At 44.0% G+C, this 12,903-nt stretch overlaps 1 protein-coding gene across 5 annotated transcripts in view; it reads left to right on the top strand.

The window, feature by feature from the left end:
* The window catches only part of znf423 (zinc finger protein 423), a 144,110-nt gene that overhangs the window by 52,623 nt on the left and 78,584 nt on the right, over nt 1-12,903 (top strand). For all 5 annotated transcript variants that reach the window (XM_054620293.1, XM_054620292.1, XM_054620291.1 and 2 more), the window contains exon 4: nt 12,165-12,342. In XM_054620293.1, coding sequence (XP_054476268.1) covers nt 12,165-12,342 — 178 coding nt within the window. The remainder of the gene's footprint in view (nt 1-12,164; nt 12,343-12,903) is intronic.

Below are 12,903 nucleotides of genomic sequence, written 5' to 3'. Positions count from 1 at the left end.
TGCAACAAAGAGCAGCGCTCAGACAGAAACAAAGGTGGATTTGGTACGAAAAAAAAAAAGAGACAAGTGTGTGTGTGTGGGTGTGTGTGTGAGCTGGTGACATGAAACAGATCAAAGGGGGGAGAGGTCGACAGGGCAGGGAAGGAGAAAGACAGAGAGAGAGAGGCCAGGGGGTCCCGTAATTACAACCTACATCCGCCAAGCTGAGCCGTGTGTGTGTGTGTGTGTGTGTGTGTGTGTGTGTGTGTGTGTGTGTGTGTGTGTGTGTGTGTGTGTGTGTGTGTGTGTGTGTGTGTGTGTGTGTGTGTGTGTGTGTGTGTGTGTGTGTGTGTGTGTGTGTGTGTGTGTGTGTGTGAGAGAGTGTGTGTGGAGACCTTCCAATTTTTGATACTTTTCTACCTCATACTTACATTCTTCATACATCCATCCTTTGCTCTTTTCTTCATTTTCCCCTTTTACTTCTATGTGTGTATAATTACCAACACTATCCAGGTCATAACTCTCGCCTTATACCACTTACAAACCATACACAGTTGGTGTTGTTCTTGAACACTTCCAGGCCTCTTATCAAGACCTTAGTCAATCAATATGAGTGAGATGAAATGCCTTCAGATGAATTGGACAGGAGAGCCTGCACTGATCTTGCCGCTAAAGGGAATGACAAAAATTCTTAATGCACTAAATCTTTTTGTCCCCTGTGGATTAAGTTTCGATACCCAAATATTTTGTCAAGCTTGATTCCCCAGTATTTGACAGCTAAATGTACATTTTGCTTGACTATCTTGGAGATAGAATATTTGTAAATGGGGCCTCGAGGCTTTGCTTAAAAAAGTGACACACTACAGCTAATGTCTGTAAAAAAATTATGTGAATTAATCACAAGCAGACACACAGTAGTTCAAGTTCATGTGATAAAACTGAGAGTGAAATTCATTTAGCATTCTTTCTGATGAAAGTCTTTGCCACTTTACTGTGGTTGAGTTGCCATTTGTCGGCGCATGCATGTGTAAGTTTATGCATATTACTTTCTGAATAGTGTGTGTGTGTGTGTTGTGTGTGTGTGTGTGTGTGCGTGTGCGTGTCTATGTGTGTCTATCCCAGTGAGCATTCTCTCTCTCTCTCCACCTCTCTTGCCGTCTGTGCCTCTAATCCCTGAGTGTGTCACTAATGGCAGGTCCAGGTGTTCTGCTCTGCTCTGCTCCTCCCCCGGGAACTCCTCTTCAGTGTGAGTGTGTATGTGTGTGTGTGTGTGCATGTACTCCTCTCATGGGGGGTTTAGGAACTGTGAGTAGGGGGCTGTCCAGGATCCCGTCCTCCAGAAGGGATGGGAGGGAAGGGGAGCGGTGTGCAGGAGGTACCCGCTTCTCGCAGCTTGCTCTCGGGCTTCCCCAGGGCACGGGACCCCCCTCTACCATTCTCCCCCGGGACCCCCGGAGCCACACTGCCTCTCTGTCTGCCGCCCCTCATTTTCTCACTAGCTCTCTCACTCTCTACTCAAATCCATCGCTTGGTAGTTTATACACCTGCACTGCTTCAGTTATTTTGCTCTAGATGGAGAGGCTTTGCAAGTTAAGTTAAAAACCAACAGTTTGTGTGTGTGTGTGTGTGTGTGTGTGTGTGTGTGTGTGTGTGTGTGTGTGTGTGTGTGTGTGTGTGTGTGTGTGTGTGTGTGTGTGTGTGTGTGTGTGTGTGTGTGTGTGTGTGTGTGTGTGTGTGTGTGTGTGTGTGTTTTGTACCACATACACATGTTTGTTTACCCGTGTATTTGTGTAGCAGTGTGTTTGTAGTTTGAACAGCGAGTTCCAGCTGCCATACATCACTTATTTATAGGTCCCACGTACGCGTAGGTGAACGTGTGAGGACTCGTGTGTGTGTGTGTGTGTGTGTGTGTGTGTGTGTGTGTGTGATGTTGTTAATACATCCGTAGATCAATCACATCCATTTGTAGTGGATGATGAATGCGCACACAGGAACCTATATGAGGCTCTCGCCAAGCACCAATTGTCCATCATAATTCACAAGGTAGCACTAATAACGCTTTGAAATATAACTCGGCGTTTCTCGTTCATAACTGTATCTGCGCTATCACAGTTATGTAGGTACTTCTGTGGGTATTTCCGTAGACATCCAAAGGCCTCCTTATGTGCCTGAGTGTGTCCATTTACGAGCTAGTGTGTCTGTGTGTCTGTGTGTGTGTGTGTGACTCAGGTGAAGGTTTTTCTAGGTTAGTCAGTGATCAATGCCCACCAAACCTCATTCTCAAAAATAGATAATTTAGCCGCCAGCAAGCACACAACAGAACCACACCACTTTGTGTGTCAGTGTGCGTGTCTTCACGCGAGCATGTGTGAATATTTACTGTACTGAATGTGTGCGTTGGCATGGTGTTGTTGTTTATCTAACACTCTGCCTGACAGCTGGTTCTCATTTCTGAGCGAACAAACAGCAGACGAGATGGACAGCGAGCAGGATGTGGGGGGGGGTGGGAATTTCCTACACAGGGGCATAGGACCACTAACCCTCATGGTTAGTGCCTTGCTCTCTGTTTTGACTGGAGCTGTGGAAGAGATGAAGTAAATAATCAGAGGGAATCAGGGCACCATGAGATAAAAGGCTCGTTGAAAACAAGTTTGAGAAGAGAGAGGATGAGAAAAAGAGGGAAGTGTGTTAAGAGGAAGCAGATGCCAGCCCTCCTCTACCACATGGTGTATGTTTGTGTGTGAGAGAGTCTGTGTGTTGTTGCATGCATGTGAATGTTCATGTGTTCTGGCTGTGTGTTCATGTTATTGTGGAAACATGCTGTGGTATTGGTATGGTAGAAAATACATATAATGCAATTGAATTGGCACTAGATATTCCGAGAGTGATATTATATTTGGGTAAATAATTCTTTATCTTAGCACTGAGACGGCAACCATTATTAATTGACGATTATTTTCATAATCGAAAAAACTTCCTTTTGTTTTTCAATTAACTGATAAAATAATTTAGTTTATAAATAAAAAAATAAATAAAAGTAAATAGTGTAAAAAAATTCCTATAGCTCACGGTGATTTCTCCCAATTGCTTGTTTAGTCCAGTCAACAGTTTGGAATGTAAAAAATATTCATTTTAGTTTCACCAAAGACATATGTATGCACAGAATCCTTACATTTGAGAACCTAGAAATACTTGGTCTATAATATGGAGGGGGAAAAAATAAATAAAAATGGCCTCACTATTTCCCACAATCAGGCTGACACAGAAAAGTGACGGTTAAATGATCGCATTAAACACTTGCTGATTAATTTCATGTTATCAATAAATCCGCTAAATGTTTCAGCTCTATTGCAGCACCATTCAATTCTTCCCAATTTTCAGTGGTTTTCTTATAATTACAACCACGACAACAGGTGTTTAAAATAATACCTAGGATATTAGTTCTCATCTGAAAAATGTATTTGAAAATGTGTGACTACATTCAAAAAACTAATACTGATACAGCAGAGAAATTCTAACTCAAAACTCACTCTCGTTTTTCTGGAGGTTTCTCCTCTTTTTTTTCCAATACAGTTTGTTTGTGGAGATTTTTCTTCACCAAATAGATCTTTTGTATGTTACAATGATTTTAAAGCCACCAGAATCAAACTAAAACAATTCCGTAAGTTTGTCTTTTATTCCATCTTCTTGACACTTTTTACAAGTCTCGGATAAACTTCTGACTGTACTTCATTCATTCTATTAGCCGTACTGACCTTGTCTCTGAATATTACGCTGTTCTACGTGTGTTATGTGTGTGTGTGTGTTGTGTTTGTATACAGTATATTATGCTGTGTGGTTGGGACCAACTTGTCATCTGCCAGCTCACTGTCCACCCACCCCCATCCTTAGCCCCCTGCCCCTAACCTTCTGCCCTCAAACACACTCACACTCACACACAAACACACACTGCCCATATGGAGCAGTTGGCGCCCAAAAGCTTCCAAAGCAGCCGGACCCATTCCCAGGGCAGAAGGTGAGGGTCCCCACAGCCTGCTTAGTGTGTGTGTGAGTAAATGCATGTGTGTGTGTGTCCATCCATCGTGTCCTCAGGGGCTCAAGCCCCGGACAGACTACGGCGTCGTCCTTTCTGTCTGTCCTCGCTGTGGCGTGTATGTGTGGGTTTGTCCCGCCAGACCGCATCCCTCGTGTGCTGCAAGGACAGCAGCAGAGGACTGTGGGTCCTCCAAGCACACGCCAGGGTTTTTAGGGAGGGCATATGTGTGAACCGCTGCACCTGGTTAACATGCAACCACACTGAGGATGCATGCAGACTCTAGTGTTAGTGTGGCCATGTTGTTACCATCTCATGAGATTAAAATATCCCTCCAAGAACAGAACATGTCAGAACGTGGTCACTTGTGACCATTTCCCGTGAACAGTGTATGAAATTATGGCATTGTCGCCCTGTATTCTCGGTTGCCATGCCAACTTATTTGACAATGACAGAGCTCTTATTTCGTGCTGTCTGACTATCTCATGCACCAGGAAGAGTATTTATAAAAAATAAATAAAAGAAAAGATGTGAACACTCTCAGTAAGTTGTGCAAAGCAAAAAACCTAAATCACACAATTTATTTTAGGATGCAGCAGCTATTATTTTAACCTGCAGGATGTTCTGTACCAAAATAAAGATGGAGCTTGGGAAATGATGACAAGTGTGTGGTATGCCTGCTTTCCATCAAACTTAACTCCGTATTGGTGAATTATACTGTAATTGTGTTTGTGTGTGTGTGTGTGTGTGTGTGTGTGAGAGAGAGGGGAAAAAAATAAGAGTTTGTGCCTGGCTGCCCAGAGAGAGCCAAGGGTGGAAGTTGTTTTTCTGCCCCCTATGGTGAGTCTGGGGCTGTGGTGTGTGTGTGTGTGTGTGTGTGTGTGTGTGTGTGTGTGTGTGTGTGTGTGTGTGTGTGTGTGTGTGTGTGTGTGTGTGTGTGTGTGTGTGTGTGTGTGTGTGTGTGTGTGTGTGTGTGTGTGTGTGTGTGTGTGTGTGTGTGTGTGTGTGTGTGTGTGTGTGTGTGTGTGTGTGTGTGTGTGTGCAAGCCTGGAGCAGCCTGGGGCCATCGGAGGGGGCCTGGGGAGCCGTGGAAGGAGGGATGAAGCGAGAGTGGGATGGAGGGAGAGGAGGTCAGCGAGGGCTTCGCTGGGAAAGGTGCAGGTTTGGGCCGATGGCCAAACAGAAAGGTGGAAAGGAGAGTTAGACGGTCGGGAGGTTGAAGGAAGGGAGCAGGAAGGGGAGACGGGGGAGAGAAAGACCTGCTGATGGAAGGATTAAAAATGTGAGCAGGTAGACAGCTATACCCAAGGTGAACACATCCATTTAACTTGTCGGAAAGGAGGTTTTCATAACACTTTTACTTAGGTTTACATTGTTGATATTTGGAGTAACAGCACTGTTAGCATATTTTTTTGTGTAACTCTTAATGAGGACATTCCTTGCTTATTCTAAATTAGATTAAAGTAAGGATGAAAGGTATGGTAAAACCTTTGATAATTCCTTTGATACAAGAATATTTAAACATTCAACCCAAGTCTTTGGTTCCAATACAGATTCTTTTCTTGGGCCGTTTGTCACATTAAGGACATTTCACTTTATTTTGACAGTCAATTGCATCTTAAACTTATCAGATCACTTTGTGTGTTATTAATTAATCATGTTAATTATGAATTTTCTGCATGTAAAAGTAGGTAGTATGCAGTTTTAGCACTTGCAGTAGCAGCACTGGGAGCCCAAACCTTTTTTTTTTTTTTTTTTTTTTTGCTGCTACCAGCTGAGCTCCTTTGATTCGAACATCAAAGCAAGAGAAACGAGCGAAAGCACGACATACATGGATTATATTTCCATTTCAGGCATTTAGCAGCCGCTGTTATCCGGAGCGAACTAATTGAACTAATTTTCTTGAGTGCTGGTTCCATGTCCGCCCATCGAGCCGTTTACATCATCACTTCGCCTGTTTTACAGCCTCACGTGCGATATTTCAAGTATGCCTGCTAGTTTTGATTCGTACATGTTTGAATGGTCGAAAACGGTTAACAATCATTAAAATCTGAAGATCACAATAGCCTCCAAAGTTTGTTTTACCAAGAGTTCCATTTGATAAACTCTGCGGCTTTGATGCCATTTCCCTCTGTGTGACAGTCATGACAAAGCAACTGAGTTTAGATAGGGGGCAAGTAGACGGGGGAGGCAGGAACATGAAGAGAGATTGATCAGCGTGTGTGTCTCTTCATTAGAGTGTTTCACCAAGGCTGTGTCCTCCACACGTTGCCACACTGTCTGGCCTATTAGAGAGACATGCGGGAGGTGTGTGTGTGTGTGTGTGTGTGTGTTGTTTGGATGCGTGTGTTTGTGTGCGTCTGCCGTTTCAGGTAGACTCAGGCGGTCCGTTTAGTTCCTTTCTGGCCTTTTCCATTTCTCATCATAGACCCCTGGTTTTCCTCCTCTCCTCTTCTCTCCTCTTCTTTCTTGTCTCCCCCTTTCATACCGCCATCTCTTCCTACTCCTCTGGAGTTCAGAGTCTGTCCATCTGGAACGTCCTCCTCCCCCCCCCGCCACCCCCCACTCTCCCTCGGTCCCGTCCAGGCCGAGAACACAGGGGTGAAGGCCAACACCGGTAGGGGAGAGAGACTGTCGTAGAGATGGAGGGACGGAGGGAGGGACGGAGGGAGAGATGTCGGCGCTATAATGAGTAGCCACATGAAAGCTGACGGAGGGAGGGAGCGAGGGAGGGAGGTAGTGGAAGAGAGATGAAGACAGAAGAGTAGGGGGACTGCTGGGGACAGAGGGAGGGATGAAGGATAGAGGGAATGGATGGGAAAAGGAGAGGACTGCAGTGTGAGAGATAAAGCGGCGGCGGAGCAGTCGGGGCCCTGTGGTCCTCCACTCCGCTGCTCTCGTTCGTTTTCATTCGCCAGAGAAGAACAGAAAGGAGGAGGAGGAGGAGACGGGGGTATGAACAGCGTGTGTCGGCGTCCGCCTGCTCCTGTCTGTTTCTCTTTTATTCCCCCCCCCCCAACTACTTTTTCTCCCTCTTTTTTTTTTTTCCTTTCCATTCCCCCTTCCTGAACCAGCCATCCTCCCCATCTTCTCTCGAGGATTCTTCTCTAATTTAACTTTTCATTGAAATTTTCCTCGCTTCCCCCCATCCTCCAGTTTCTCCCAGTTTGCCATCCGGGCCTTGTCTTGCCAGGTCCCCTCGCGGCCGGCTGACAAAGGCGCCGTTAAAAAGCCGTGTGATCCTCCATTTTAGCGCCAGCCACGCTAGTCAGAGGATTAGGGCTCTTTAATGACGCTAATCTCTCCTCCCCTTCTTTCTCAAACCCCCTCCCCAAAGTGATTTCTCCCTCTTGCTCTGAATCTCTCTTGTTCAGTCTCTTCCTTTCTCTCTGGCTCTCCTACTCCCACTTTCCCAGCTCACAAACTTTACCATTACTGACTCATACTGGTGTATCTACAGTGGGTACGGAAAGTATTCAGACCCCTTTAAATTTTTCACTCTTTGTTTCATTGCAGCCATTTGCTAAAATCGAAAAAGTTCATTTTTTTTTCGCATTAATGTACACTCAGCAACCCATCTTGACAGAAAAAAACAGAAATGTAGAAATTTTTGCAAATTTATTAAAAAAGAAAAACTGAAATATCACATGGTCATAAGTATTCAGACCCTTTGCTGTGACACTCATATTTAACTCACATGCTGTCCATTTCTTCTGATCCTCCTTGAGATGGTTCTACTCCTTCATTGGAGTCCAGCTGTGTTTAATTAAACTGATTGGACTTGATTAGGAAAGGCACACACCTGTCTATATAAGACCTTACAGCTCACAGTGCATGTCAGAACAAATGAGAATCATGAGGTCGAAGGAACTGCCCAAGGAGCTCAGAGACAGAATTGTGGCAAGGCACAGATCTGGCCAAGGTTACAAAAGAATTTCTGCAGCACTCAAGGTTCCTAAGAGCACAGTGGCCTCCATAATCCTTAAATGGAAGAAGTATGGGATGACCAGAACTCTTCCTAGACCCTAAAACTGAGCAATCGTGGGAGAAGAGCCTTGGTGAGAGAGGTAAAGAAGAACCCAAAGATCACTGTGGCTGAGCTCCAGAGATGCAGTAGGGAGATGGGAGAAAGTTCCACAAAGTCAACTATCACTGCAGCCCTCCACCAGTCGGGGCTTTATGGCAGAGTGGCCCGACGGAAGCCTCTCCTCAGTGCAAGACATATGAAAGCCCGCATAGAGTTTGCCAAAAAACACATGGAGGACTCCCAAACTATGAGAAATAAGATTCTCTGGTCTGATGAGACCAAGATTGAACTTTTTGGCGTTAATTCTAAGCGGTATGTGTGGAGAAAACCAGGCACTGCTCATCACCTGCCCAATACAATCCCAACAGTGAAACATGGTGGTGGCAGCATCATGCTATGGGGGTGTTTTTCAGCTGCAGGGACAGGACGACTGGTTGCAATTGAAGGAAAGATGAATGCGGCCAAGTACAGAGATATCCTGGAAGAAAACCTCCTCCAGAGTGCTCAGGACCTCAGACTGGGCCGAAGGTTCACCTTCCAACAAGACAATGACCCGAAGCACACAGCTAAAATAACAAAGGAGTGGCTTCGGAACAAGTCTGTGACCATTCTTGACTGGCCCAGCCAGAGCCCTGACCTAAACCCAATTGAGCATCTCTGGAGAGACCTGAAAATGGCTGTCCACCAACGTTCACCATCCAACCTGACAGAACTGGAGAGGATCTGCAAGGAAGAATGGCAGAGGATCCCCAAATCCAGGTGTGAGAAACTTGTTGCATCATTCCCAAGAAGACTCATGGCTGTACTAGCTCAAAAGGGTGCTTCTACTCAATACTGAGCAAAGGGTCTGAATACTTATGACCATGTGATATTTCAGTTTTTCTTTTTTAATAAATTTGCAAAAATTTCTACATTTCTGTTTTTTTCTGTCAAGATGGGTTGCTGAGTGTACATTAATGCGAAAAAAAAAAAGAACTTTTTCGATTTTAGCAAATGGCTGCAATGAAACAAAGGGTGAAAAATTTAAAGGGGTCTGAATACTTTCCGTACCCACTGTATAATGACCCACATGTGTCTAGAGCAGCACTGTAATGAAACACTTTCACTGTTTTTTTCAAGGGTTCATTCACACTCTATTCCTCTTTACTTTTCTCTCTATATTACACGTATTTGAAACTAAAACATTTTGCTGAACCGCGACTGACCGTATTGCTCTGTATCTCTGGTTATTGCTGAGTGAATTCTGTCCGACTCAGCCAAGACAAAGAGAGACAAAAGGTGAGGGTGTACAATATGCGTTTTGGAGACGGTATCACTAATCTCTCTCAGGCTACACTAAAAGACTTGTTCCCTGTTGAGTCGGCAGCGGGAGTTGTCTGGATTGGCGTTTTATAGGCACACTAAATTTTAGCACTAGCCCGCTTCATGTAGATGGTACATTTATTCCTCCTGTTGATGTCACTGACATGGAGAGGAATAGAGTCTGTTTTGCCTCCTATTCACCCGTGGATTTGATACCTGTGTTGTAACGTGAACGGCTAAAGAGCTTTAAGAGAAAGATAAACTATATGTGAACAACGTTAGCAGCCCCCAGCTCTCTGGACTGTAAATGACAGGAAGAATTTAACCTCCACACTTGATCTGCACTGTGTTCCTAATGCGAGTCAAATTACCCGTTTTTAGATTTTGAAAACTTTGTCAAAAATGTCGGTCTATCAAGATTCAATGCTTGGTGCATTTACAGGGATTGTTTGACATTTATCACTTGTAAAAGAACTTTAAAAAACAGCAAGTCACATGAATTTAGGATGCTGTTTTTGAATAATTTGGATATTTGTCATTTTTTTCACAGCAGTCATTTTGACATCTCACAGTAGGAAAGCATGGGTGTACATATTAAATAGACGTCGGCTGAATTCCATTTAGCTTCTTCAGTTTCAGGGTGTTGGTGTCATTCATACACACTATCATGACTTACTGGGACACTTGTATAGCAGCGCCATCGTTAATGTTGCTAATCACACCTTTGACAAGTCCAAATGCTTGCGAAGATTACACCTGATCATTTGATTTGTGATCGATATAAAGGTTTACATGTATAGAAGTGATTGAATGCTTGTTGGCTCCTACACTGACATCTGTCCTCCCTCTATCTGTCTAGTGTAATGTCTCATATGATACTCTGGACGCTCGGATTTACTTGTTTCTGATTGTCTGAAGCAGGACAGCCTCATTATTGGGGCGAGTGAGGCCCAAGCTTTCTATTAAATATTACGGGTTTCGGGTGGGCGGGTCAAAGAGTGGCAAAGCAGCGTTCTGAGTAAGGAAACATTTCAATCAGTAGTCCTCTTTCGCTTCCCCTTTCGCTGTCTCTTGGCCCCTTTTAGAAAAAAAGAAACTTAATTAATCTGAAATGAATTCCAGAGTTTTGTTGGTGACAATGAATCGTCTGTCATGTTTAATTTTCTTCTGATTGTAGTTTCTCCCGTGCACTCATTTTAATCCTTGTGTGCAGTGCTCTGGGATGACATATTGTTTGTTTTCTCATTTTCAACCCGTCAATACTTCCATGCACTTCCTCATCCTCCTTCCCTCTTTCATACTAATTCTTTTTTACTCACCCTCGTTGTCATCTGCTCTCCCTCCCTCTTGCCTTGCTGTTAGGCTCCATGTTGATATCTCCTTTTTTCCACAATCTTTTTTATTTTCCCTCTTGTCAAATTTATAAGTCAGTAAATGCTTTTTTTAACCTAGACCCTCCTGCTGATTTTTATTTGCTCATCACAGTGCCTACATTTTCTCTGCGATCGATTCATCACAAGGATCCGTTTTCCTCCCCCTCTCAGCAAGGCTTAATACACAGTAGACCAGACACACACACGGGAGACAGACAAGATTGTAGGTTGAGGTAAAATGATGCATTGGAGAAGATTCTAAAATTATCAGCAGAAACTTTATTTCTGCACATGCGTCTGTGCTGTGAGTGTTTGCATTTGCAGACACTTTGGCCTTATGATGAATGTTGGCACAAATCACGTCAGACTTTTTGTCCAATCTCTCCGTCCTGATACTGTAGTTTCTTTATTTTTATCTCTTTGATTTGTTGCTGGCCTAATTGATACAGCTATCAGATAAAAGCAAAGAAAACAACCCCCCCTACCTCCCTCCCTCCCTCCCTTGCTCTCTTCTTTACACTTTTCCGGCAAACGCTAAATAGCCTTACTGTGCTGCTTCACAGAGCGCACAAAGAAGAACAGAACAATATCAAGCGTTATTCAGTTCCCTCTTTTGTTGCCTCAAATCCATTCTGAAGTGTCTATTAAAGGAGTCGTGGCCTTTTTGTCGCCCGAGCGCCAGACTGCACAGGAGGGGGAAAAAGAGGGAGAGGGGGGAGGGGAAAAGAGCAATGCATAATCTCCTATGTATGACAGATAAAGGGAGAGAATATCGCCATCTTTCCGCTCTGCTCTCCACATCTCCTAATCGCTTTTCCGACGTTTCAATCTGCCAAGGCCCTAATGAAAATATGATGAGGCGGATCTATGGTCCCCGGGGACGGATGGAGGGATGGGAGGTGAGGGGGAGGGGAGGGGCGGGATGGAACAAGGGATGGCTGCAGAGGGAGGATGAAGGGAGAGAAAATACACTCTGTCCTTATTTCTGGGCTCCGTCGGGGATACATAGTTCTTGGAGCTTTCTATTTAGATGTTGCTGCTGCCGGAGTGTGTCTCGCTCTTCTGTTTCATTCTCTCTCTTTATCTCTGCCATCCTCATTTTCCCTCTGTATATGTGTATGTGTAACCAGGATAAATGTGTTTATTTTTTAGTTTATATTCCCTTTTTCTCATTTGAACTCCCACCGGCTGCCTCTCCCGCCTTCTGCCTTCCAAGAAAGATGTAACTTCTTCTTAATCATTATAATGCTCCCTGTTTTACCCCCACTTTTTTTCTGTGTGCAATCGCCTTTCCCTTTTTTTCTTCTTTTTTTTTTTTTTTTTTTTTTTTTTTTATAAATCCTGCAGCTGTGTACCAAATGCGTCTATATGTGTTTTTCTATTGCAGATGACTCCAAGTCTTTTTTTTGTTTTTTTTTTAACATCCTGTGTCTGTTTCCCTTTTTGTCAGATGGTGATGATGACCCAGCAGGCCTGTCCTGGGTGCCTTCCTCGCCCTCCAGTAAAGACGTGGCGTCGCCCTCGCAGATGCCCGATGGCTGCTGTGACCTCGGCATGGCCACTGGCGGCGAGGAGGAAGGAGGCGCCGGTCTGCCGTACCCCTGCCAGTTCTGTGACAAGTCCTTCAGGTATAAAGCTCGCTCTCGTTTGCCTCCCCAGGATGCTGCGGATCCGTCTCGCATATTTGGATGCATCCTCATATGCTGAATATCAACGTGTACATAAATAAACAGTATTCTCAATATTGCCATGGTAACATGGAGCAATAAGGCAAACAGTGAAAGGAATGAGGTGAATACATTTCTCACATACATCTCCAGGGACTAGCTAAGACCCACTTTAAGAACAGCTGTCACACACACCATAAAGTCATCATGATCCTCTGTATTACTTCTCATACCAAGCTGTCCTCTTTTTCTTTTATTATTGCTGATTAGATGAATGCAGTGTTTTTAAAAATAGGTTGAATTTCAATTAGCTTTTGATACAAAAGATGAGCAGGTCATATTTATTATGGAATGATTTGCCCAAGCAGCACAAAGCAGCAGTCCCTTTTTTTTTTTTTTTTGCTGTTGATTTTATTGGAAATGTCTTACTAGTTAAGTTATTGTGGTATGGTAGTTTTCATTTTGTCAAACAACCTCGTAAACTTAAAAATGCCATTCAGATAAACAGTCATTCATTTGATT

The sequence above is a fragment of the Anoplopoma fimbria genome, chromosome 19 (assembly GCF_027596085.1).
Source record: "Anoplopoma fimbria isolate UVic2021 breed Golden Eagle Sablefish chromosome 19, Afim_UVic_2022, whole genome shotgun sequence".
In the NCBI taxonomy this organism is placed as follows: domain Eukaryota; kingdom Metazoa; phylum Chordata; class Actinopteri; order Perciformes; family Anoplopomatidae; genus Anoplopoma; species Anoplopoma fimbria.
This window is presented reverse-complemented; position numbering and strand designations above follow the sequence as displayed.